General features: G+C 40.6%; 1 protein-coding gene across 2 annotated transcripts in view; it reads left to right on the top strand.

Annotated features, from left to right (window-relative positions):
- The window catches only part of NRDC (nardilysin convertase), a 29120-nt gene extending 5484 nt beyond the window's left edge, over positions 1-23636 (top strand). Inside the window, exons 5-31 of one of the 2 annotated variants that reach the window (XR_014527608.1) lie at positions 126-199; positions 1247-1342; positions 2740-2862; positions 4032-4089; positions 4885-4958; positions 5153-5222; positions 5717-5794; positions 6372-6492; positions 6579-6637; positions 7580-7634; positions 8281-8385; positions 8570-8693; positions 9538-9624; positions 10167-10286; positions 11289-11340; positions 11683-11833; positions 11935-12062; positions 13767-13929; positions 14825-14856; positions 15488-16237; positions 16532-16994; positions 17755-17807; positions 18508-18591; positions 20174-20264; positions 21316-21432; positions 22348-22437; positions 22912-23636. Coding sequence is in view for 1 of the 2 variants with exons in the window: in XM_083509524.1 (XP_083365650.1) it covers positions 126-199; positions 1247-1342; positions 2740-2862; positions 4032-4089; positions 4885-4958; positions 5153-5222; positions 5717-5794; positions 6372-6492; positions 6579-6637; positions 7580-7634; positions 8281-8385; positions 8570-8693; positions 9538-9624; positions 10167-10286; positions 11289-11340; positions 11683-11833; positions 11935-12062; positions 13767-13929; positions 14825-14856; positions 15488-15626; positions 16947-16994; positions 17755-17807; positions 18508-18591; positions 20174-20264; positions 21316-21432; positions 22348-22437; positions 22912-23106 (2587 nt within the window). In the remaining variant the exon portion in view is untranslated. The remainder of the gene's footprint in view (positions 1-125; positions 200-1246; positions 1343-2739; positions 2863-4031; positions 4090-4884; positions 4959-5152; positions 5223-5716; positions 5795-6371; positions 6493-6578; positions 6638-7579; positions 7635-8280; positions 8386-8569; positions 8694-9537; positions 9625-10166; positions 10287-11288; positions 11341-11682; positions 11834-11934; positions 12063-13766; positions 13930-14824; positions 14857-15487; positions 16238-16531; positions 16995-17754; positions 17808-18507; positions 18592-20173; positions 20265-21315; positions 21433-22347; positions 22438-22911) is intronic. The other variant, XM_083509524.1, reaches the window with a different exon arrangement.
- Positions 23637-24515: the final 879 nt, after the last annotated feature.

Here is a 24515-nt window from a genome sequence, read left to right as displayed (position 1 = left end):
AACTTTTTAAAATGTTATTACTAAAACTTGAACTTGCTAAATATTTTAAATTGCAACACTTGGCAACTTGTGCAAGCCTGTCAGATTGCCTGGAAAAACATACGTCCAATATTTTTCTGTTTCAGGTGGGCACAGTTTTTCATTCACCCTTTAATGATCTGTGATGCAATTGATCGGGAAGTTGAGGCTGTGGATAGTGGTAAGAATCCTGATTTCTCTTGTCACTTTATATTTAGTTTTTTGAAAAAAACAAATTTTTGTTTGGCATAAAAGTATTGGAAGCATCTTTCATGAAGCAGGGCATTTCTACATGATTTTAGTACCCAGAGGTCACCAACGTGGAACTTACGGGCACACAGGTGCCCACAGAGGCCTTCCTTGGCACCCACAGGGTCCCTTCCCCAAGCATTCTGTTGTGTGCTTGGTTGAGGGTTGCATGTGACGCCCACAACAGTTTCTCTGCTTTTCAAATTTGCCCTTGGATTCCAAATATTCCAGACAAATAAGATGCATTCTGAGGTTTTCAACAACTTACATAGGAACTTGAATTTCTAATTGATTACTACCTGTAGTAAAGGATTCACAGTATCTTTTTCAGAAGTTCATTTTAACTTGGAAAGGAAGGTGGATCTTTCAAAATGGACAGACAAGTTGTTGATGTTATCTTATTACATATATCCAACTTAAAATGCATAAAGGAAAAATTCTTCATCTCATCACTTAAGTTGACTAGAAGCAGGTATTGTAAAACCTGCATATTGATCCAGTAAGGGCATTTTCCATACAGGAGCTGACTTACTTTTACCACTCATTCTCTTGAATGGGTCTTATGCATTCAGAAGGGTGCTGTAGATGATAAAAAAGCACCCTGCATTAGGCAGTTAGAGCAGCATGTTGCTGGGATTGATTTTGAGTTGACTCTGTGTACATTTCCATCAACCACATAGCTGACATTGTCAAAGTGAACCCTCTTCAGCCAGTGGATCTGCAGGGTTTTTTTTATAGCAGGGCCCTTTACTAGTTTTGACTGAAGTTCTTTTTGATGTAAAAATAAACACACAAGCCATGCATAAAAGCAGTAAGCTAGGTTAAGTAGCTTTGGCAATAGTCCTTCTGATCTGTTCGTGCTGTTTTGAGCAAATGAACATTTTAATGTGCATGGCTTTGTTATATTCCTATAGTCAAAGCTGGTTTGGAGGTCTATATTAGTTAGAATCTGAAAACCTTTCTATTAAACAAACAACAGAATATCAGCTTGCAAGGCCCTCTGATGCAAACCGAAGAGAGATGTTGTTTGGAAGTCTGGCCAAGTCTGGCCATCCCATGAAGAAGTTCTTTTGGGGTAAGTATTATTTATTATTATTTTAAAGTGTTTCTATCCTGTTGTCCAGCTGAAAAGGCTCCCAGAGCAGTAAAAAGGAACACAGGTCCTACCCTCAGGAATACCACCTAGAAACAACACAAAGGAAAAAGGGGGAAAGAGTTAAAAGCAAAATTAGGTACCAGTTCTTAAAGTTACAAAGTTCTTAGCAAAGGTAAAGGGACTCCTGACCATTAGGTCCAGCCGTGACCGACTCTGGGGTTGCGGTGCTCATCTCGCTTTATTGGCCGAGGGAGCCGGCGTACAGCTTCCGGGTCATGTGGCCAGCATGACTAAGCCGCTTCTGATGAACCAGAGCAGCGCATGGAAACACTGTTTACTTTCCCGCTGGAGTGGTACCTATTTATCTACTTGCACTTTGACGTGCTTTCGAACTGCTAGGTTGGCAGGAGCAGGGACCGAGCAACGGGAGCTCACCCCGTTGCGGGGATTCAAACCACCGACCTTCTGATCGGCAAGCCCTAGGCTCTGTGGTATAACTCACAGTGCCACCCGCGTCCCTTGCGGGTTCAGTCTGCAATGGTTTAGGGAGGTGAGGAGCTAAAATGAGCAGGCCTCTCGATTTACTTAATAGTTTTCCTGCTTCCCATCTCTCTCGGTAATGGAATGGCGGCTGCTACTAGCTTTAGCCCAAAGGCTAAATGAAAGTTCCCTCTGGTTGGTCTTCAAGGACGGTCTCTAAAAAACAGCCAGAGTTTTCTCTCTTTCCTAATCTCAGTGCAGAGATAGAAACTCTACCTGCTCCTTAGATTTCTTTCTGAAGATCAGGCAGAGCACTTTCATCTCCTTCCTGTGAGCTGGTGGGCCAGGTATGGCCTGCAGGCTAGTCATCAGTGGCACAGAGAACCTGTTGGATCTTGTATGGTGATAGAGAACATATGTGGCCAAGTTAGTGCAGTACACTGAGAAGATGACATAACTTGTTTCCCACAAGCTGCTTACACACAGATTATCCTGAACCTCGTATGTGGGTGTTGCAGAGATTTCCTGTCCTCTCTCATACCACTTCTCTTTGAGTCCCACCATAAGTGCTTATGTGTTGATGTTCTGCACAGCTTGTTCCAAGCTGTGGGCAGGAAGGAAGGAAGGCACATAGTGGGCACGCAAGCAAGAGGAAGGATAGTGAGATGAGGGGGATATCACTTTGTTGCAGCTTAAAATTTATTTTTCAGCAAGTTGGGCGAAGGAGGAAAAACGTGGACTGGCAAGATATATATTAATCTGTTAATGCACAGTATGTTTTTAATGACTTTTGCTATGAGAACTATTAGTTTTAATTATAACCCTATTAAGCATTTGGATCAAAAGCATAAGAATTTTTAATAATAAGCAACCTTGGTTTTCAACATTATTTACAGGTAATGCAGACACGCTGAAACATGAGCCGAAGCAAAATGACATTGATACTTATACCAGGCTGAGGGAATTCTGGCAGCGCTATTACTCAGCTCACTATATGACTTTAGTTGTGCAATCTAAAGGTAACATCTGTTAATTTGAAGCTACAGGTGTAAACTGTGATACACTGCCTTGATTATTGTCTTTCAAGATCTATAAAAACTCTTCTTCGTCTGCTTGTAATGTAAAGAATGCCACAATAGTTTACATTTCTAGTCAGAAGTAAGTCCTGTTGAATACAGTGGGGCTTGTGCTCAGGAAAATGAGTAGGGTTGCCATTGTGTACAATGAAAGTAAGCCCCACTGAATCAGGACGTATTTCTGATCAGCTATACATATGACTCCACTAAAATAAAAACAAAACTAGATGTATCTAGCTAAATATTTTCAATCTTCTACTTCTGAATTTAAATATTGAGTTCATTTTGATGAAATAGGTGTTCTTTTTCAGTGTCTGGTCACCTTTTAAAATAGAGGTGTTTTTTTTGACCTAGCAATTCTTATGAGTTTCATTAGTTGCGTTACCTAAACCTCTTTTTGGTCCTTATTAGTCTAAATGAAGTTCACAATATTAGATAATTTATTTCTCTTTGTAAACAAGGCTATGATTTATCTTGAGCCAAATACAGTGTTTTCTGAGTTTCCAGTAACAGTCTTGGTATGTGAATTTTCTCTGTTTGCCATTACTGACATTTTAATGATGTCTTTTTCTCAGTAAGGATAGAAACCTGCCCCTCCCTTCCCAACCCTGCCCTAAGGGGCCAATCTGTACATGCACGACTCCTACATGGATGCTTCTTTAAGTGTGGCTGCCATCACAAGGAGTATTTCTATGCTGCCAGAAGCATCTATTGTGGAGGCTGTTTCAGATAGCTTTTGGGCGCGGCCCATATCACGGAGACCAGCCATAATTTTGTTGTGTGTAAGTTTTAACTGATACAACCAGCTTGGGAGGTTGTAAGAATGCAAGCTCAGCTGCCACATATGCCTGATATAGGAAGCAGAAATTGTACTGGTGCAGCCACACCCCAAAATAATTCAAGTTCCAAATGCATGTGCAGTTTAGGTATACTGAGAGAATTGAGCCTTTGGGCCTACAGACTTTATAATGTTTGCACCTCTTCTTTAATTAGTTGATTGGGTTCTTGAGAATGAACAGGTTCTCCAGCTTACCTTTGTTTTACTGAGAACAAGCCTTTCTTCTTCAGTGAATTGGCTGTTGAGCTTTTTCTCTCTCTCCCTTCCTCCCTAGAAACCTTGGATACTCTGGAAAAATGGGTGATTGAAATCTTCTCAGAGATTCCAAATAAGTAAGAATTTTTCCCCCTCTACCATTTTTGTCATAAGTAAGATGTAAAATTATATGCACAGTTCTGCATTCAAGTCATATGAGAAGACCACAAATATGATTTCACCTGTTTATCCCTAAACTTTCCCTGCTTCTTACCCTTTCCCCTTCTTTCCAGGTGATAGTTTGACCGGCCAGATGGAATGATTCACCCCCTTCATCCTCCCATGCACTGATGTGGGTGCTCTCCTGACCCTCAGAACCAATTTTGAGGGGTGTTTGCAGGGAGCGGGTAGGGAAGCCCCATTGCACAAGCGTAAGCCCTTGTGCATGGCTTCCACTATCAGAAGTCATTAGTTGAAACCTACTTTAGGACTTGGGTCTTGTCTTCTCACATACAAAATGAATGCTTAGCACAGATTTGGTGGGGGTTGCTATGCCAGTGCCGGTGCTTTGATTATTTAATAAAATAACAGAGTTGTTCTGTTTGATGTTTAAAATATTGATTTCTCAATTTTGGGTTCCGAAAAATAGGGGTCGTCTTATACATGGGGGTGTCTTATACATGGAAAAATATGGTAATCTTTTTAATGAGCATGTTAATCCCAATCTGTAGATACCGGTTCATAGTTTTCTACCAGACATACAACACAATAATCACCTGTTGCAACACATGAGGAGCCAGTCCCTGGAATTAGTACTGTTCCCGCAATATATCCAGAGTAGTCATTGATACACAGGATTGTGATGTGATATGGGGAGCATCCTAACGGAATTAGGACAATGATGCATAACTTATTTTCTTTTGTTCTTAAAGTGATTTACCAAGACCAACTTTTAGCCACCTGACAGAACCTTTTGACACACCTGATTTTCAGAAACTTTACAGAGGTGAGTAATTGGAATGAATAATTCCTATAGTGCTAACGGTTAAGAATACATATTGCATTCTAAACTTTGTAACTTTCAAAGTTTTAAATACTGCTCTTTGCACTTTTCTTTTTGAGAAAAATTATTATGAGAAAGTTGATGAAGGCAGATAATCATGTTTTTGCATTTTACAGTAAACATTTCTTTATTTTTAGTTGTTCCAATCAGAAAAACACACTCTTTAAATATCACTTGGGCCCTTCCTCCACAAGAACAACATTACAGGTAAATTTTAAACTCTTGTTATGGTGGAACCCTTTCATGAGGGGAACCAGGAAACTGAGTTAGTTGAACAAATTAAATTGTTGATAAAAGAAAAAGCAGCCACTAGTGGCTTTCTGCTGATAGAAGGGGCTCCATCAGCAAAATGTGGAGGGAGACAATTTTAAACAATCCCTTTGCAGTGGTCTTTGCTCCCTCTAAATCTGCTCTAGACGGTTGGGGGAATCCTGAGCAGATTTGGGTGGGTGCAGAAGACAGTTGTCAAAAATTGGCCCCTTCCTTGTTCTGTTGATGGATTCCTTTCTGTCAGCAGCCAAGCACCACTGAATACCACACATAGTTTATGGTAGCTGTAGTAGTTTGTAATGTGATCATCACTAAATCCCAGCATTTTGGATATGCTTATTTTACTTGCTAATTTGTATAATGGCTGGAAACCAATATTTTCAAGGCATGTTTTATGACCTCCATTTTTAAACTTTCCCCTCTTTTTTCAGGGTCAAACCTCTTCACTATATTTCATGGCTGGTTGGACATGAAGGCAAAGGCAGTGTTCTTTCATTCCTTAGAAAAAAGTATGTATGAAAAAATCAGTTTTAATAGTTCATTGACACATTTAAAAGATATATATGCCATGTGCCTTTGCTTCGGCTGGGGAGGGCGGGATATAAATAAAATTTATTATTATTATTATTATTATTATTATTATTATTATTATTATTATTACTTGTGTAATGAAGACAGTTGAGAAACATGTCAGCTTAGTTAGTGACCAAGTTCAACATGTATTTGTTATAACCCAAATATTGTGCAACATAAACATTGGATAGACTTGACATGAGCACTTTGAAAAGTTTCTCCATAGTGCCTACCCTTTGCTTATATTGTGATTCCATCATGTGAGGAGATGGAAAAATCAGAAATTGGTAACTCCCTATTCCATTGGGGCAGGGGGAGTGATACAAGCAACCCTTTACTCGCATAGATTGGACTATGTTGCTGCTTACCCCAGCCTAGGTTATTAGTTGAAATATGTCATCTATTCTGCATACTAAAGCAGGGGTGGCAAAACTTCCTCTTGCTAAAAGCCAGAAATATATTGGAAATATGTATCAATAGCTCTATCTTTGATGTGTTAATATTTTCTGATAGATTCTGGGCTCTTGCATTGTATGGAGGAAACGGTGAGACAGGATTTGAGCAGAACTCTACATACTCTGTCTTCAGTATTTGTGTGACTCTGACAGATGAAGGTTACAATCATTTCTATGAGGTAAATTTGAGCTCAGCTTGAAGTGTTTGTTGTTCTTGCTTATTGCAGACGACAGATACCTGAATGTGCTTTGTTTCCATTTTCAGGTTGTTCATGTCGTATTCCAGTATTTGAAAATGTTGCAGCAGACAGGACCAGAGCAAAGGTAACTGAGGTTTGATTCTAGTGAGCTATTGGTGTTACTGAACTTTTTAAATTCCTAAATGTGAGCAGAAGTAGCAGGTGGGAGGAAATGGCTGTTAAAAAGAACTGGAGGAATTGAAAGTCACCCTAAAATGTCAACCCTCTGAAAAAGCAAGGAAAATTAGCTATTAAGGTGGTTGATGATTTAAGAATTAGTTTAGGGCAGAGCTTTCCAAACTTTTCACGTTGGTGACACACTTTTTAGACATGCATCATTTCACAACACAGTAATTCAGTCTTTACTAGCAAACCAGAGGTTAAACAAACCCATTTCCAGCCGCGGGGGGAGCTTTCGCATGACACACCTACACATAGCAGTCAACGCACTAACGTGTCGCAACACACGGTTTGGAAAACTCTGGTTTAGGGGAATATTCACTATCCTGAAGCGTTCTCTCTATGTGAAGTATTATTAGTTACTATATATACTTCTTTTCTATATAAATTTATTTCAAAGTGGTTCTCAAAAACTTAGAAATACATAAAGAGTACATTGTTATCCGTGTCATCTTCCTAATAAAAACAATGCAGAACAGTTTCATAAGAGATACATAATAAAACCTCAAAACAATTCATTCATAATTCTTTACTAATAGTAAGACAGCCTCTGACCTAGGAGGTGGTAGCAGCAGAATGAATCTTTTTAAAGAGCTGCAAAAGGAAATGGGGTCAGCCCTAAGTCCCATGTTAAGATGGGAAATGACAAAATGTTTCCTCTGGCCTGTTGGTCAGGCTGCTAAGAAATAGCCTTAGAATCATAGAGTTGTAAAATTGGAGGGTCATCTAGTCCAACCCCATGTGGTGAAGGAATCTTTTGGAATGTTCTGAAACCTTGTTTCTGGAAATGGTTCCTTTCTTGACAAATGTGACTGATTTATTGAGAAACATACGTCATCCTCCACAGAATTTGGGAAGAAATCCAGAAGATTGAAGCTAATGAATTTCATTATCAAGAACAGGTATTTCCTCAACCTTGAATATTTTCAAACACCATTTTATAGCCCATCATTTTATCTTGGCTTATGGAAACTTATAATAGCTGGGAATCTAATTGTGGTGACTATAGTAAGCTCATTGCTAATTTTAATAATATGGGATTATTTTACTGAGATGCTTTTGAAACAGTCATGATTTGTGATGACTTTCTGCTTTTGAAGATGTGCGTCTTCAATCTTCAGAGCTAAGAACTTGAGTTTGGAGCCCTGTTTAGGAGCCATTCAAATGAATAGCTTTTTCCAACATGAATGAAACTCTATTCTTTTTCTTAACTTTGATTCTTAATGAGCCCAATGGGGATTTCAAGGAACAAGTTTTCTTGTCCAAAATCTACATTGATTTTTGCAGTTGTCATGCATCTGGGAATCAAATGAATTGACTACTGCAGAAGATTGGCGCAACTGCCAATGCACATTTGGAAAGCAGCCAAAATCTAGGATTCTTCACTAGTTTCACTTGATTCTTGGCACAAAACAACTGCAAAAGTCAGTGCACAATTGTGTGGGGAAATTAATGACCTGGATTCACCTTTAAGCTTAACCAGAAGTAAGGTTAAGGGGGGAAATGTTCAAATGATCAGATAGTGAAATAGAACTGTTTGTTTTACAGACTGACCCAGTTGAATATGTTGAAAGTATTTGTGAGAATATGCAGCTGTTTCCAAAGGAGGACATTCTGACAGGAGACCAACTTCTTTTTGAATACAAACCAGAAGTAAGTGCACTCTTTAGGTCTTGCTTCTTACTAGATGAGATGATTAAGAAACCAATTCTACCAATTAGGGAATCTTGTTTTCAGTCCTTCACGCTCTGCTTACAAAGTAGTAGTAGAATAAAGCTGCTTAATTTTGCACAAATAGGGACACATAAGAATATATTTGAATCCTTCATCTTTGCAGATCATTGCTGAAGCTCTTAACCAGCTGACACCTCAGCGAGCCAACCTTATTCTGCTTTCTGCTGCCCATGAAGCTCAGTGTCAGCTGAAGGAGAAGTGGTTTGGTACACACTACGGTGTTGAAGGTACAACAACTTTGAGTCTTCCTCAAAGGAATTTCAGAGGTGGAGGGAGGCTATGGAAGGAACTGCATTGTGTTATGTTGGAGTGAGGTTGGCCTATAAGTCACTAAGTCTCCTAATAATTAAGGAACCTCAGTGCCAGGGGTGGTGAACTTGTGGCCCTCCAGATGTTTGTGAATTCTGGCTCCCACCAGCCCCAGCCAGCCTGACCAATGGTTAGGTATGATGTGAGTTGGAGGGCAGTGAGAAGATGGTCATGGTCAGCAAAGAATGACATGTTGGATCTATGAATGGTGAAGGATTACGTCTAGATCAGGTGTATGAGTTCCTTGCTGCTGCTATGGTGTGGAAATCAGGGGTGTGCATTAGAGAAGAGGAGGATAGGAGTTGTGTGCCCTGTCAATACAGCTTTTTGCAGCTGTATTTTGGGTGGCGCTGTGGGTTAAACCAGAGAGCCTAGGACTTGCTGATCAGCAGGTCGGCTGTTCGAATCCCCGCAACGGGGTGAGCTCCCGTTGCTCAGTCCCAGCTCCTGCCAACCTAGCAGTTCAAAAGCACATGAAAGTGCAAGTAGATAAATAGGTACTGCTCCGGCGGGAAGGTAAACGGCGTTTCCATGCTCTGCTCTGGTTCGCCAGAAGTGGCTTAGTCATGCTGGCCACATGACCCGGAAGCTGTCTGCGGACAAACGCTGGCTCCCTCGGCCTATAGAGTGAGATGAGCGCCGCAACCCCAGAGTCGGTCACGACTGGACCTAATGGTCAGGGGTCCCTTTACCTTTACCTTTATAACATCTTCATTGGCTTCAGTTGTACTAAGTTTGTCTGCTTTTATCATTAATTTTCAGATATTGATCAATACTGGAATGATATGTGGGCCAGTGACTTTGCATTAAATCCTGACTTGCACCCACCAGAAGAAAATAGATACATTGGTGAGTGAATTATGACTTCATACATGCCTAAAATAGGGTTGAATGTGACTAGATTCTTTTGCTTACATGTTGTTAAATAAGCTGTCCTAGGTTTTCTAAATGAAGGCTGCCTCTTCAGTTACAAGTGAATTCAACAGATTTATGTAGTTGGGTTTCTGTCATGTTGTATCTCAAAAAAGTAAGGAGCAGTACTTTTTTCAGGGATACTCGCGGGTATGCAGTACCAGCACCTCTTTTTTGTTGTTAAAAAGTGTAGCACTTACTGTAAGAACTTCATGGTGATTACTGGCACCTATTTTTCTAGGGAAAAAGCACTGGTAGGGAGTGTTATCCAGCAGAATCAGAAATTTATGTTGCTGCATCAGATCAGCAATCCATTTGTGCAGCAGACCATGAATAACTGTTAAGCTAGTAACACTTCAATCCTTACAGTGATGCTTTGACACTTAAGCATACAGCTTGCATAATTTATTTGAGATTGATGTGTACTTGTTACATTGACATGTGGATGTGCAACAGTAACTCCTCCTCCTTAATTTTAGCAACTGATTTTGCTCTGAAGGCTCCTGACTGCCCACAGACAGAATATCCAGTCAGTATACTGAGCACCCAACAAGGCTGTTTGTGGTACAAGAAGGATGATAAATTCAAAATCCCTAAAGGTAACCCCTTTATAGGTCTCTTAATGAAACTTGTTAATACACTTCTAGGTTACAAAACACAGGACATTCCAGATTGCATTTATCTCCTTGGGGCTTTTCATATAGCTTATTTTGAATTTTGTTTTTGTTTTAAGGCAGACACACATCCTTACACTGAATCCAGATGCAACTTTAGAACATCTGTTTCAGTAGTGACATAGATAAAAAAATTAAATGACATGTCCATGCATCCTTGTGCTGAGATCCTTCTCCTGAAATGAATTTCTGTGTTTGTATATACATTTTTAATCAAACAGTAGCAGCCTTTACACCAATAGTAGTGAACCTGTCACTATCAAGATGTTGTTAGAATCCAAACCCTATCAGCCCAGCCAATACAGCCAGTGGTCAGCAATGATGGGAATTGTAGTCCACCAGTATCTGGAGGACCACAGGCTCTCCGTCCCTTCTTTCGACTAGACAAGGCAGTATATTGGCATCATAAAGCACCAAGTTATTTTCATTTTGCTGGCTCTACATAGCTTAGCTTGTTGGTGTCTGGAGTTTTAGAAAATGAAGATGTGAAACATTTCAGTTGTTAATCTAAGCATTGTGTTTGGACTTGGGATGTTTAACTCTGGCTACCGTGGTTGGGAATTTTTGGGCAGTGTTTCAGTCACTGATCTGTGGAGTGGCACTGCTCTACAGCTGCCTTCTGCTAGCCAGTGGCGGAGGTGCTGACTCACCCTTCCTGTACTTTGTAGGAAGCTGTGTTTCTTTATCCAGCAACATGCAGACCCCATTCCTTTTCACTGTTCAGAGAGACTACTTGCCAATCAAAAGCTTTCTGGCTGTATATTAGCATGCCCTTTAGATTTCATTGTATTTAATCAGCAGTGGGTAGGACTAATAATCTGTTTAAAAGAGATTGGGAACCATAGGTCAGGAGGTCCCAAAGAGAAATAATGGCTTGACGAAAGCTCTCCATTGTTTGCTATAGCTCATTATAACCATTTCTTTCAGCTTATATCCGTTTCCATCTAATCTCACCGCTGATCCAGCAGTCTGCCGAGAAGTAAGGGTTGCAGTCTTTTTGTCTGTCCTTTTGATTAGCTTATTTTTCTGCTGTAACAAGCATCTGTGGTGCTTCAGAGCATCCCTGTTACTAATAAACATGGAATACTAGGTGGTGGGTGATGGTAAAATATCAAATGCTGTGTTTGATTGCATAAACCATAATGTCAAGTGTGCAGGTAATTGTCTAAAAGGGTCTGGGATTGTATACTCCTATATATGTTAATTTAATGAGTGACATTTGTCTTTTGAATGAGTGGTATAATTCCACAGAGCCTTTCCATGAAGGACTCTCATTCACATTCTTACTTTTGTTTCCCGTCAAAAAAATTGCTGTGTGCAGCATTGTGCTCTTTGATACATTCATAAACATCCTCGCACACAACCTCGCTGAGCCTGCTTATGAGGCGGATGTTGCTCAGTTGGAATACAAGCTGGTAGCTGGAGAGCATGGACTGATCATTCGCGTAAAAGGATTCAATCACAAGCTTCCTGTAAGTGTTGGCGGGATTTTTTTCCTTTGGGTTCCTTTTGGGAAAATGATCCTATTTAGTCTACTGCTCTAGGGAAACAGCATTTTACTTTGTTCTCCCAGCTGCTGTTTCAACTCATCATTGACCACCTAGCAGACTTCAGTTTTACTCCAGAAGTTTTTGAAATGATAACTGAGCAGTTGAAGAAGACTTACTTCAACATCCTCATCAAGCCAGAGACTCTGGCCAAGTAAGTGTTTGAAACAGTACAGGCAGGCTTGGGTTTACCTTCTGCGAGAAGTCCCAGTTCTGATTTTATTATTTATTTGTGTTTTTTTAATAAAAATATTTTCATACCACTGTATCACAGCAGTTTACAACAATATAAAAACATATACAGTATTGTTGATTTGGGGAGAGAGCATGTCATTGTGGAAATGTGAATGAACATGCTTCCTTTGCTTTTTGTCCATTTTCGTTGTTCTTTGTAGGGCATTCTTGGCAAGGAATTGGGTTATAGGAACAAGAAAGGAGCAGGAGATCTGTGGGGTCAAGACCGGGGGGTGGAAATTTTGAGGGTGTTCAGTGTGACCATGTGTTGACTCTTGTGAACACCTGGAGGCTGTGCTTCCCCTTCCATGCTTTCTGTGAAAATGGTGTGCCTTTCTAGCCCTTAGGTGTTCTGAAGGTAGTTCAAAACACAGATGCAGCATGAACGTCTGATTTTGGGGGTCAACCTCTGATAACCATGGTATTGTGCGCATTGTACGGGTATCCTGTACTGATGCTTTTCTCAGCAACATATCATTGTGATTTGTTTACCAGCTGCATTTGCAGCATAATGGCTGTGATCCAAAAAGCGGTGTGACCTGCTCCACGCACACGATGGATCATTTGTATTCCCATCTCTTCTGCTGCCCAAATTGAAATCCTCCTGGGCTGTCTGATAAGCTGCCTTTGGGAAGGGCTGAGGTTTGCAGTGTAGTGGACCTGAAAGCAAACATCTGTCACCCTTAAAGGAGCTATATGAATCAGAGTCCATGACAAGGAGAATCTGTAGTAGAATTAGCTTTGAAATTGTCTGTCTTTCTGTCTATTAGTGAAGTGGCTCATCGGCTGGGAGTCCACAGGGGAGGGGAAATCGCTACTGATAGTAAAGATTCCTTAGCTTTGCAAGAATATATTTGGAAGTGGGTGGGGGTGGGTATGCAGATGGGGAACCCTGAGAAGGGAATGGAAATAATTTGTCCCAACCACAAGGAGCTTCAAGACCCACCTCCTCACCAGTTGCTTTAGGGGGTGGTATGGGTCTGAACTCTCCCTTTTCTTGAAGTAATAAGAATAATAATTTATCATTGATACCCCGCCCATCTGGCTGGGTTTCTCCAACCACTCTGGGCGGCTCCCAACAGAATTAAAAGCACACAAAACATATGGCAACTGTAAAAAATTTACCTAACACCATCAGAACCACAATTGGAATGGAAGGGGTGTTAAACCTTGGCGGGGGGGGGGCGGACGCTCATACCCTAACTGTTGCCATGGGACAAAGAGAGACTGAGATGGCATTCAGGGTCTAAGTTTCCTGCCCTGTGGGTTTAGTCTCTCTTCACCTGTTACAGTTATTGTTGAGGAAATGGTTCTTCCCACCGACAAATAGTTCAGTTCTCCATGTGCATTTGGAAGGTTACCACTCTTAGCATTGTTATTTACGTACAATAGTTCATGCATGCTGCAGCGTTCATTGAGTAAAAGGAATGGCAGGTTTCTGTTCTAAGGGAGATTTTGGTCTTTTAATGAAAAAGAGGAAAGGAGCAAGATTTGAGCATCCGTGTTTCAAATGAGTGCAGTTGCACATTTTTTTGCTTCATTTCGGATTGGCTTATGGGGGGGACTTGAGAGGCCATCTGTTTTCAATTATCATGCATTCAGCTGTATTTCTTATTGGTCACAGAGATATACGCCTCTTAATACTGGAGCACGGCAGGTGGTCTATGACGGACAAATATGAGACACTTATGAAGGGCCTTTCTATAGATTCTCTACTATTGTTTGTGAAGGCTTTCAAATCCCAGCTTTTTGCAGAAGGCCTTGTCCAAGGAAACTTCACAAGCACTGTGAGTACAGATCTATCAGCTTCATCTGCCTCTCTGAATGATCCTTTATTTTGATGATTAACAGCTAGTAGTAGCATAGGCTTATTCATTTATCACGCTAGTACCACAGCAAAGCAGCTAGTGTGTTTGCAACCTCCATGTTGATGGTATCTGTTTGTTGTTGCCTTAGGACCAAACCTTGCAGAATAGAGTCCATCAAAAGGCTATGGCTAGCAAATCCACTCAGTGTGAGAGAGCAGTTGTGCAGCTTCAAAGGAAGGCTAGTTTTCTGTGCAAGCAGTTAATGTGAAGTGAATTCATATTGCTACCTGTCCTCTGCTTGTGCTGGAAGATTCTCATGCCACTCTTGGAGTGATGACACTCTACTTATATTGCATGTGTTTAGACTGATACATGGGAAAGTGTTTCCACATGAGACATCAGTCAGATTTCTTTGAAGTTCAGAGAAGGATTTGCAGGATGTTTCGGAATCCATGAAGCTTTGCTGCTGTAGTGTGCTCTCTCACAAAGTATTTGTTGTGTGGTCTGGGACAAAACAATTGGTGTTTACACAGAGTGGCCATTGGGTTGTCTCTTGGTCTCAAAGTTTTGAGGCAAAAAAAACCCCCAATGTAATACTGGAAGGGCTTTTTTTCGTGGTAGGAAAGTATCCTTAATAGGCTTATGTAAAGGCCAGTAAAGAATAATTTGGAAAATGACTAAGGATTGTATATTGGTGGTAAGCATTAGTTGTTTCTTAGAGCCAGAAACCACAAATTGTTTCTATCCAGTTTATTTCTTCAGTGCTGAGAACACCAGATTTAAGAGTGAGCAAAATACTTTAGTTTTGTGTGGACTAATTTTGGCATTGGGTACATATATTTAGAAATTAAAATACATATCATTTATCTTTAAGGAATCAAAAGAATTTCTGGATTATGTTGTTCAGTAAGTATATTTATGCATTATATTAGAATATATATTAGGCTGTGAGGCATGACCAAAACTTGAATGGGAGAGAGACCACTGAAAACTGGGACTACAAACCAGTTGAAAAGAATGCTAATTGATCTCATGAATATGATTGATTACCCTATTAGATAAAATTATATATGAATAAAAACAGTATTCCTGAAGCCAGAAGCGTATTCTCTTGGGTTTTAGGTGGCATACAAGTGTTGTAGCAGGTGTCATCTTAGAGGTGTTCCCACCTGTGTGAAAAAAAGGTAGCAGTGCCTCTCTTAGGATGGTGTTTATATTAAACACACACTATCTGATCAACTTGGACACTTGTTCTTCAGTTAAAAGGTTTTCTAAATGAATCTAACCAATTCATTTATTAAACACTGCAGCCCTATTACAAACATACCTTCTTCCTAAAATTAAGACCCAACCTATATGGGTCATCAGCAACTGCCTCAAATTTAAGTTTTTCTCTTGCGGGTTTTCATCAATGTGATTTTTGTATTTTATGAAATAGACATGCTCACGTGTTTATGATATCTGAGCCTAGATCATACTGTGTATTGGGTTAAGGAGTGAGTTGACAGCTGACACTTTGATCTGTGGACTTTTTCAGAACATTGAGATTCCTTCCTTTGGTACATCCCTGTCCAGTTCAGTTCCGGGTGATGGACTTGCCCGGTGCTCATCTGCTGTGCAAAGTGAAGACCCTGAACAAAGGGGATGCAAATTCTGAAGTGACCGTCTACTACCAGGTGCTGTGGTGCAAAGAGTGGGTGTATTAATTCCTTTATTGTGCATTTGCTCGTCATAGTATGTGACCCTCCTTTATAACTTGAGAACTTGTTTCATAAGCTGCACCGACATGGCAAATACAGTGGGCTTCTGCAAGCAGATGGAAACTTTGTACGTGTAAACATGTAGCTAGGAATAACTTTTGCTGCTAAACTCTACTATAGAATGGAATCTAACATAGAAACTTTACAAGAAAGTGAGTGACATAAACATGCCAGTAGTTTGTCTATGGTGTTTACAAAATTCAGTAGCCATTTAAACAGGGGGTATAGCTCCGTGGTAGAGCATTTGACTGCCATTTTAAAAAAACTTAGCACATGGCAGCTTTAACACATAAGGAGCCTGTAGTCTCTAGCTGAGCGTTGCCATTGCCCTACAACTTTTTGGAAATCCCAAGAGGTTGGGGGGCCATGGTGACACCCTGTCCACATACTAAACATTATTGTGTCTTCTATTTCTCCGTACGGGTAACTCACAACTTAACTCGCATTTAGCTTTTGTGCATGCAGCTTTACATGCTTGGCAAAAAATACAATTGAAATGGGGTGGCTATCTGGGGAAAAACACTTTGGCAATCCAATAACAACAACAATAATAATAATAATTTCCCCAGCCACTCTGGGCGGCTTCCAATCAAGTGTTAAAAACAATACAGCATTAAATATTAAAAACTTCCCTTAACAGGGCTGCCTTCAGATGTCTTTTAAAGAGAAGATAGCTGCTTATTTCCTTCACATCTGAAGGGAGGGCGTTCCACTTGGTGGGCGCCACCACTGAGAAGGCCCTCTGTCTGGTTCCCTGTAGCCTCACTTCTCGCAATGAGGGAACCGCCAGAAGGCCCTTGGTGCTGGATCTCAGTGTCCAGGCTGAACGATCCTACCTGCTATTGATCCTGATGTGTTTTGACTTTTGGAATTTGGCTTTATGTGCTATCCCCGGAACATAATCCTAGGCAGTTTAAGTTGGAAGTCAGCTGTATTTCATAGCTGTTTCAGGAAACTGGTAATCCTCTCCTTACAGTGCAACTAGAAAACTTCTAACTGCGTAGTCAGAGCTTCCATGCGTTGTGTTTAGCATGCTTTACTCCCTTCCCGTGCATCCTAGTTCTTAGGTATAGGTGAGAGGCTGAAGTACCAATAGGGCCTTTTATTATCGATTTGTCATGTATTTGGTGATTTAGAGAATTTTAGCATCTCTTCCCACTTTGGTGATAAACATATAGCAGAACTTAAAACCCAAGCCTTATAGTGAATGAATTCTTTGTTGCTGTTCCCTTTTAGTCCGGAGCTAGGAGTTTAAGAGAATATTCTCTCATGGAATTGCTTGTGGTAAGTTTGGATTGCTTTCTAAAAACTGAAATAGGTTAATATCTGACCTTTCTAAGTGCAACTATAAAAATCACAGCACTTGAGTGTAAATTCAGTTGGACAGCATAGTTGTTGCAAATCAAACCATAGAAGCCCATGTTTGGGATATTTGTGCTGAAACTCTGCAGAGATAGTAGAGTGTGGATGGAGAGGCAAAAGGGTGATTAATATGGGAACTGGTTGTTATACAAGGGAAGGACAATGGCTCAGTGATAGAGTACATGCTTGGCATGCAGACAGCTTCTGGTTTGATCCCTGGTGTCTCTTGGTAGGTCTGGGAGACACCCAGGTTCTAGAGATCTGCTGCTAGGCAGCAGAGACAGTGCTAAACTAGTTAGACCTAATGGTTTGGCACATCATAAGGCCATTTCCTGTTACATGAAGCACACCTTCTTGACCTTTTTGAAGGGTCTTCCCAAATAATCAGTTCATTACATAGTCAATGTGCATTTCCAGAACACAGCCTACAACCTGATTGTTCACTTCCTGTTTTGTGAAGATTCAAACTTTCCTAGCACAGGTGGGACTAGACATAAGTGATATAGTGCAAATTGGGGGGGCAAGTATTTTGTATCTTAGGGTGACCAGCTGTTCTAATAACTGGCTTAAAAATATAAATCATTTCTTCATTTTGTTTCATTTGCCCTGAGCCTTAAATACTGCTTTTTATGTGGGAGGGAAAATGCAAAAATCTTGCTGTGATTGAAATACTTCGTTTCAGATGTACATGGAAGAGCCTTGTTTTGACTTCCTGCGAACAAAGCAGACCCTGGGGTAAGTTTCCATTCAGCTGCCCTGTGGAAGTGAGATGCGTCAAGAAGGATGGGAGTGATCCAATAGACAATGTGTACTTGAACTTTCAAGAAGCCTTTGATAAAGTTCCACACCAAAGACTCCCGAGTAAGCTTTAGCAGTCATGGGATGAAAGGGCAGGATCTCTTATAGATCAGTAAATGGGTACAGTATAGTATTCAGAGACTAGATGGACCATTCTCACAATGGGTATTGGGATTAGGGGAGAGCAGTTTCCAAACTGGGTGGATAAGCTTCAGAAAATGCAAATTTGGTTCAGTTTCTGTAAGTGAAAAGTGATGTAGATTGAGGCCAAAAAAGTCCATATAGAACTGGCAGTGAGTGACCAGGAAAAAGATGAAAAGAGGTGAAAAAGTTGACCCTCCTGACTCCAATGGAATGGAGAGACCTGAGAGTCAGTAGCAGATGGATGTCACCTCTACTTTTTATCTGTAGTAACAAAATTAAAAGCCAACACTAAAATGTTGAGGGTTTTTTGCAGTCTTCCTTCTTGATATTTTTTAGGTGGCATGTGTACTGATGAAGCATTGAGGACAGGAATCTTAAGTTAGCATTCTTAGCTCATTATTATAGCATTCACATGAAACTCGCTTAAGATGTTTTGAATCATGCTTACGGAATGCTCTCCTTTTTGCCTCCCCATCTTCTCTTTGGGTTTTAGATACCATGTGTACCCAACCTGCAGGAATACATCTGGAATTCTTGGTTTCTCTGTTACAGTAGCAACACAGGCAACCAAATACAAGTGAGTTGCACATTCTGTTAAAACTAATTTCACTGTTTTCATCAGGCCCTGTAAGCTCATTAGTTCTTCAGACATGACGTTTTAGATACAGCATTCTCAAAACAAGAAATACAAACTCTGGCCTGCATATTCTAATGTATTCATCCTACAAAATAATATAATGCAATTGTGGGGGGGAGTGCAGTAAGTAAAAAAGTTTTTTATTCTATCTTGCCTATGCAACAGCCGCTTTTTTAATCATAAAAGTTTCCTTTTTTCTGTAACTGCCTGCCTCAGGACAGACATGGCCATGAGCTACTCATTTATTTGTTGCTTCTGCTCCACACACCTGTTTTTAAAATGTCTTTACATCGTATTTGACAGCACTGTGGCTTTGTTTTTGTTGTGAGAGTAGTTTACAGTATCTGTGCCATGTACCTCTCTACTCCAACGATAGGTACCCTGTAGCCTTCCGGAGATTGTTGGATTCTAACTTCCAGCCAGCATGGTCAGAGATCCTGGGAGGTGTAGTCCAACATCTGGAGAGCCACAGGCTATCCATCTCACCTTTGGTTCTGATAGGACAATGGTCTAGCCACCTCACTCCTGTTAACTTACATACCTACATGCTTACTCTTGGTTTAACTCAGTATGGACTGTCTGCTGCTGTAATGTATTGTAATTTATAAATAAGGATCAGCAAAATAAATAATAATAATGAACTGCAGAATGAGGAATAAATACTTGCTCTTTGTCTCCTTGTTTCTACATTCTTCCCAGTCCAGGGTCTTCCTGTGGTTATAAGAGTCTGACAGAAACAGCATGGGGTTGCCCTTCTCCTTCCACTGGAATCCAGTGATTGCCAATGCCCACACTTTTAAGCCCAGTGGATGCCAATTAACTCCACATAGCTGGTTCAAATAGGGACCCTGCTGGCGCTAGGAGTATGCGTCTGGTTCATCCTGCCCCACCAGGCTATGGGCAGAACTTATGGCATGCTGATTTTAGCTCTCTAATAGGGATGCATTATAGTGAGCAGATCACCTGTTCAGCCCAAATCTATACACAGGTGCCAACCCTGACTTACACTGCCTTGAGGCTTGGATGCATATGGTAGTGGCAGGATATTGAATGTGGACTGCAGGTAGCCCTGTCCTACTATTTTAAGGGTTAGATTAGGTCTCTTCCAACACTAAAACTTGTCTAGCTTCTCCTTTATAACCTCCGCTGGCAGTCAGCACCAGTCACAGGGTTACTAATGTAAAATTAAGCCTTGTAAAGCAAACTTAGGAACTTATTTTACCTAGGAGTTACTTTCCTGGAATGCTGGGTTGCAGCTCAATTTTCCCATGGTGCAGGAAATAGTTTCTCTCTACTCCCAATTGAGATGGTGGCTTCCACAAGGGAATTTGTTGTAGTAAACTGGTATTCACAGTTAACATTCTGATAACATTTAAAAGCAAAATTCTAGAGCAGTGCTCCAGTTTCTCAAAAATAGGCTTATACTTTTAGTAGAATTCAACTTCCGTTTTGTGGAACTAAACTCTTGAATGCAACAGCCACAAGGAATAGATGTTTGAATATAAATTGTTCTTGCTTTCAGCTCTGAACTAGTGGATAAGAAGATTGAAGAATTTCTTTCATGCTTTGAAGAAAAACTCAAACAAATGTCAGAAGAAGCATTCAAGACACAGGTAAGGGGTTTAATAAGATGCTTCTTTATTGGAAAACATTTCTGGAAAACTAATAAAAGGACAGCTTGATCAGGTCATGCTCTTCTGTATATCCATCTATGTGCCAGTAATAGTTTCAGGTTTGTTTTATTTATCTGAGGACCAGAAACTTCACAGCTGGTGATTTGCAGAAATCAAAGAGGAGTCTTTGTCTGGTGGAGCATTCCACTGCCATAAAATGCCTAAGTGTGCAAGAGTCCTCTTGCTGCCTATGTTTTTGATGAAGTGAGTAGAGGACATACAGACTAAAAAAAGGAAACCTAGCTCCAGGCCACCTTACATTGTAACTACTGTTTTTGCTGTAGTGTGCTCAGCAAATAATACACACCTTACTCAGCCATATACCAGCTTCTCAAAATTGTCTTAAGTAAAAGTAAAGGGGCCCCTGACCATTAGGTCCAGTCGTGACCGACTCTGGGGTTGCAGCGCTCATCTCGCTTTATTTCCGAGGGAGCCGGCGTACAGCTTCCAGGTCATGTGGCCAGCATGACTAAGCCGCTTCTGGCAAACCAGAGCAGCACACGGAAACACCGTTTAGCTTCCCCGCCAAAGCGGTACCTATTTATCTACTTGCACTTTGACGTGCTTTCGAACTAGGTTGGCAGGAGCAGGGACCGAGCAACGGGAGCTCACCCCCGTCGCGGGGATTCAAACCGCCGACTTTTTGATCGGCAAGTCCTAGCTCTGTGGTTTAACCCACAGCGCCACCCGCGTCAAAATTGTCTTACTAAACTATAATTTAATTTAATTTACTTACAGATATATGGCTGGAAACATAAGGTGGTGCTATGAACATGCATCAGCAAGGAGATAGTTTAGTCCATATGTTCCACTTATTTACTTAAAGTATTTTTATATTTCTTTTCAATAAATTCTCAAAGAGGCTGAGAACTGTACTGCAAATGGCCAGAATTTAGCCAAGAGAAGAATTAGTGTGAATGGGGCATCTTCAGTAATTTTTGTAGAAACGGTGACTGTGTGTGATTAGTGTGGCTTGTCTTTTCTACCCCAGGTCACAGCTCTCATTAAATTAAAAGAATGTGAAGATTCTCATCTTGGTGAGGAGGTAGATAGAAACTGGACGGAAGTAGTGACTCAGCAATATCTGTTTGACAGACTAGTCCGGGAGGTAAGTGACTTCTTTTTAACAGCAGAATTCCTGCGTGGTTCAGGTTTCTAAAATCTCTTCAGACTAAGGTGAATCCCCAAGTACTCTAAATAAATGTATCTAATGCTACTGGAATTATAGCCATTATGGTGCCAGTGTGTCCACAAAAGGTCTCAGTAAGCACCCCCTCATAAATCCACATACATACATTTGCACTGGCTGGGCTTCTCTGACATTGAGCATGCTATGTTTAACAAGCTAAACAGGACTGGACAACCTACCCTCATCTGTTCTGTTGTTGTAATAATAATAATAATAATAATTTATACTCCGCCCATCTGGAGGAGAGCAACAGTTTCTCTTTGTGAAGAGTATGGTGGTTGCTAATGTCGACCCCTTTTTTCCTACTGATGCGGGGAGCATGGGCACACAATTTATTGTCTTTTTTACTCTTTTAGCTAATGTTAGCGGTCCTGAGAAGAACAACTCAAAGGCATCCACTTTAAATATTTACAGGATTGTATCCCAGCATTGACCTTGAACAACTGCAAAGGTCTATGAGCCAGGAGAATGTTTCTGCTAATTTATTTAATTCAAAGCCCGCCTTTTTGCAAGGAGCTCAAGGTATAGGATTTCCCCCTTTGATGGAAGGGGAAGAGTTTTTGCCAATTTACTGTTCTCCCTGGACCTCTGATGTTCTAGAACTGATTTTGAGGGTACATTTGGAGGCTGCAGGGGGAGGGTAAATTGGCCCCAAAAAATAAAATTCTTCACTATCTGTTAGTGAGAAGAATGATGGTAGGTTCAACCAACTGTATTCTGTACAGAGTTCATGGATAAAAGAAAATGGCCGATGCTTTGGGCTAATTTAGATACAGTACAGTAGTTGCATGTTAAGTAGGATGTTATCATTTTAAACTATTCCATCTTTTTCAGATTGAAGCTCTAAAATCTCTTTCACAGCCAGAACTAGTTGACTGGTTTCAAGCACACAGAGGTAAAGAAAGGAAAGTGCTTAGTGTACATGTGAGTATTTATGCTTTTAAAAATTTATTTGTCAGGGTCAGCCGAGACTAATCTGTGTTGGAAGTACCTGGCTTAGAGGCTGAGCACATATTTGTTGTTTCTGCAAGGCTAGAAAGAAGCATTCAATCTATCCCCACAATACTTGTTTACTTATGGATTGTGTATTTTGGTGGGGGTGCTGGGGGTGGGCAAGTAGGTACAAGGCATTTGAGCTTCCAGTAAACAGTAGAAGCAACCAAAAGGCTCACTCAAAGGTTTAGCGTTACAATCCTGGTTCTGTAGTAGCTTGGATGCAGAATTGTATATATGGAGAGCAGCTGAGTAAAGAGCACTTGTAGGAGTCATAGATCATGCAGGTACCCATGCCTGGTTTAGGGTGAATTTAGGAAAGTGAATCATAGTTATGGAGATAAGGCTGCATTTTGTTTGTTGTGAAATTTATCAGCTGGTAACTTTGCTATTTTGAAATTGCAGGTGGTTGGATTTGGAATACATGAAGGTGATACAGAAGCTTCATCTCTCACTAATGTTCACAGTCCCTCATGCAATGAAATACCTCAACTAATGTTTTTGGACTCTTCGTCTTTGACCGATATCACTTGTATCAAGGACATCAAAGTGTATACATCAGCACTCAATGTTCTCCCATACCATAAGATATTAAAATAACTCATCTCGGAGTGCTATAACGTGTAGTACAAGTTCTCTACTGAGCAGCTTGGGGAGTCTGCTTTACTACAATGAATCCAACCTATCATGCTTTCTGGAAAATACGTAGCATAATACCTTCCACTGTCTTAAGTAATCTGCTACATGCATGTCCTTGAAGAGAGAAGGCATAAGCAAGTGTGTTCTTGGTGAAGTGGGTAAAATATAGGAAGATTAAAATCTTACATCAAAATAAAGGGCTGGACCCACCAGCAATCTAATGTATTAGGTCTTTTTGTTTGGAGTGCTATTTACATAGATAAAATGGGGTCAAGTTGAAGTATCGGGTATCAAGTCCCCAAGACATTTTGTGTTTTGTTTGGGGAACAGAAGTGATTTAACAGGATTCTCTGGAGAGGAGTTGATTCCTTAATAAATCTGCCTGTCTGTGACAACATCCTTGGCCTTAAAAAAAGGAAATGAGAACCATTTGCATGAGAATTCAGGATGAGTGCTCAGATACCATGTGCAATAAACTAATGAGATCTCAAGTTCTGGTTTTTTATGTACAGGCTGTTAGATGGACTGCAGAACCCCTTAACTTTGCATTAACTTTTAATTTTAGAAAGTGTAGCCCTTGTTGAAGGAAATGCAATGCTGTTAATTTGATTACAAGTTTGGAAGACAGCCTACTTCAGCTCACAAGACCCTCCCTATATAAACAACTATATATACAGCTCAGGCCCCATAGATTTAGATTTTCTAAATTGATTGCCTGCAATGGGACACATTCAAATGTGGATTCTCCTGTGGATAACAGTTTGTCATATAAAGCTTTACAAAGACCAAACCAAGCCAGACAGTTCTACTGAGTTTTTAAGGGAAAGGAGAACTCAAGACAGCCCATTCTGTACTGAGAGAATGGGTGGGATAGGGTGCCTAGGGCAGGCTAGCCTATCTGCAGCTTCTATATGCCCAAGCAACACCAGTGCATTCAGCTGGGGTTGAAGAGGCTCTATAGGCAAAGTAATGTACACCTTCTTACCCAGTCAGTCCCCGTCCTCCAGTAGAACAACAGTAAGCAACCGGATAGAAGGAAGTGATGCCTCAAATAACCCTACCACCCATTTTCAGTGCAGAGTAGGGGTTGTCTGGCTCCATCCCACCTCAGAGAATCTGCTTAACCCAAAACACAAGCTTGCATATGCTATATAGCCCCATTATACAAAGTCTATAAAATGAGGCAGTGATTTTGCACAGAATTTAAGAGCAACCCATGACAACTCTTAATCAGCTTGCTTCACCCAGCTTTCCTACTCAAATCAGCTCTTATGCATCTCACCTAGCTAACTCAGCCTGTTGCACTCACAGACTGTCTCATAAGGGAAACAACTGACTATATACATTTGTCCCAGTACCACAAGAGTTTT

Source organism: Podarcis liolepis, assembly GCF_965112155.1.
Source record: "Podarcis liolepis genome assembly, chromosome: 6".
Taxonomy (NCBI): Eukaryota; Metazoa; Chordata; class Lepidosauria; order Squamata; family Lacertidae; genus Podarcis; species Podarcis liolepis.
This window is presented reverse-complemented; position numbering and strand designations above follow the sequence as displayed.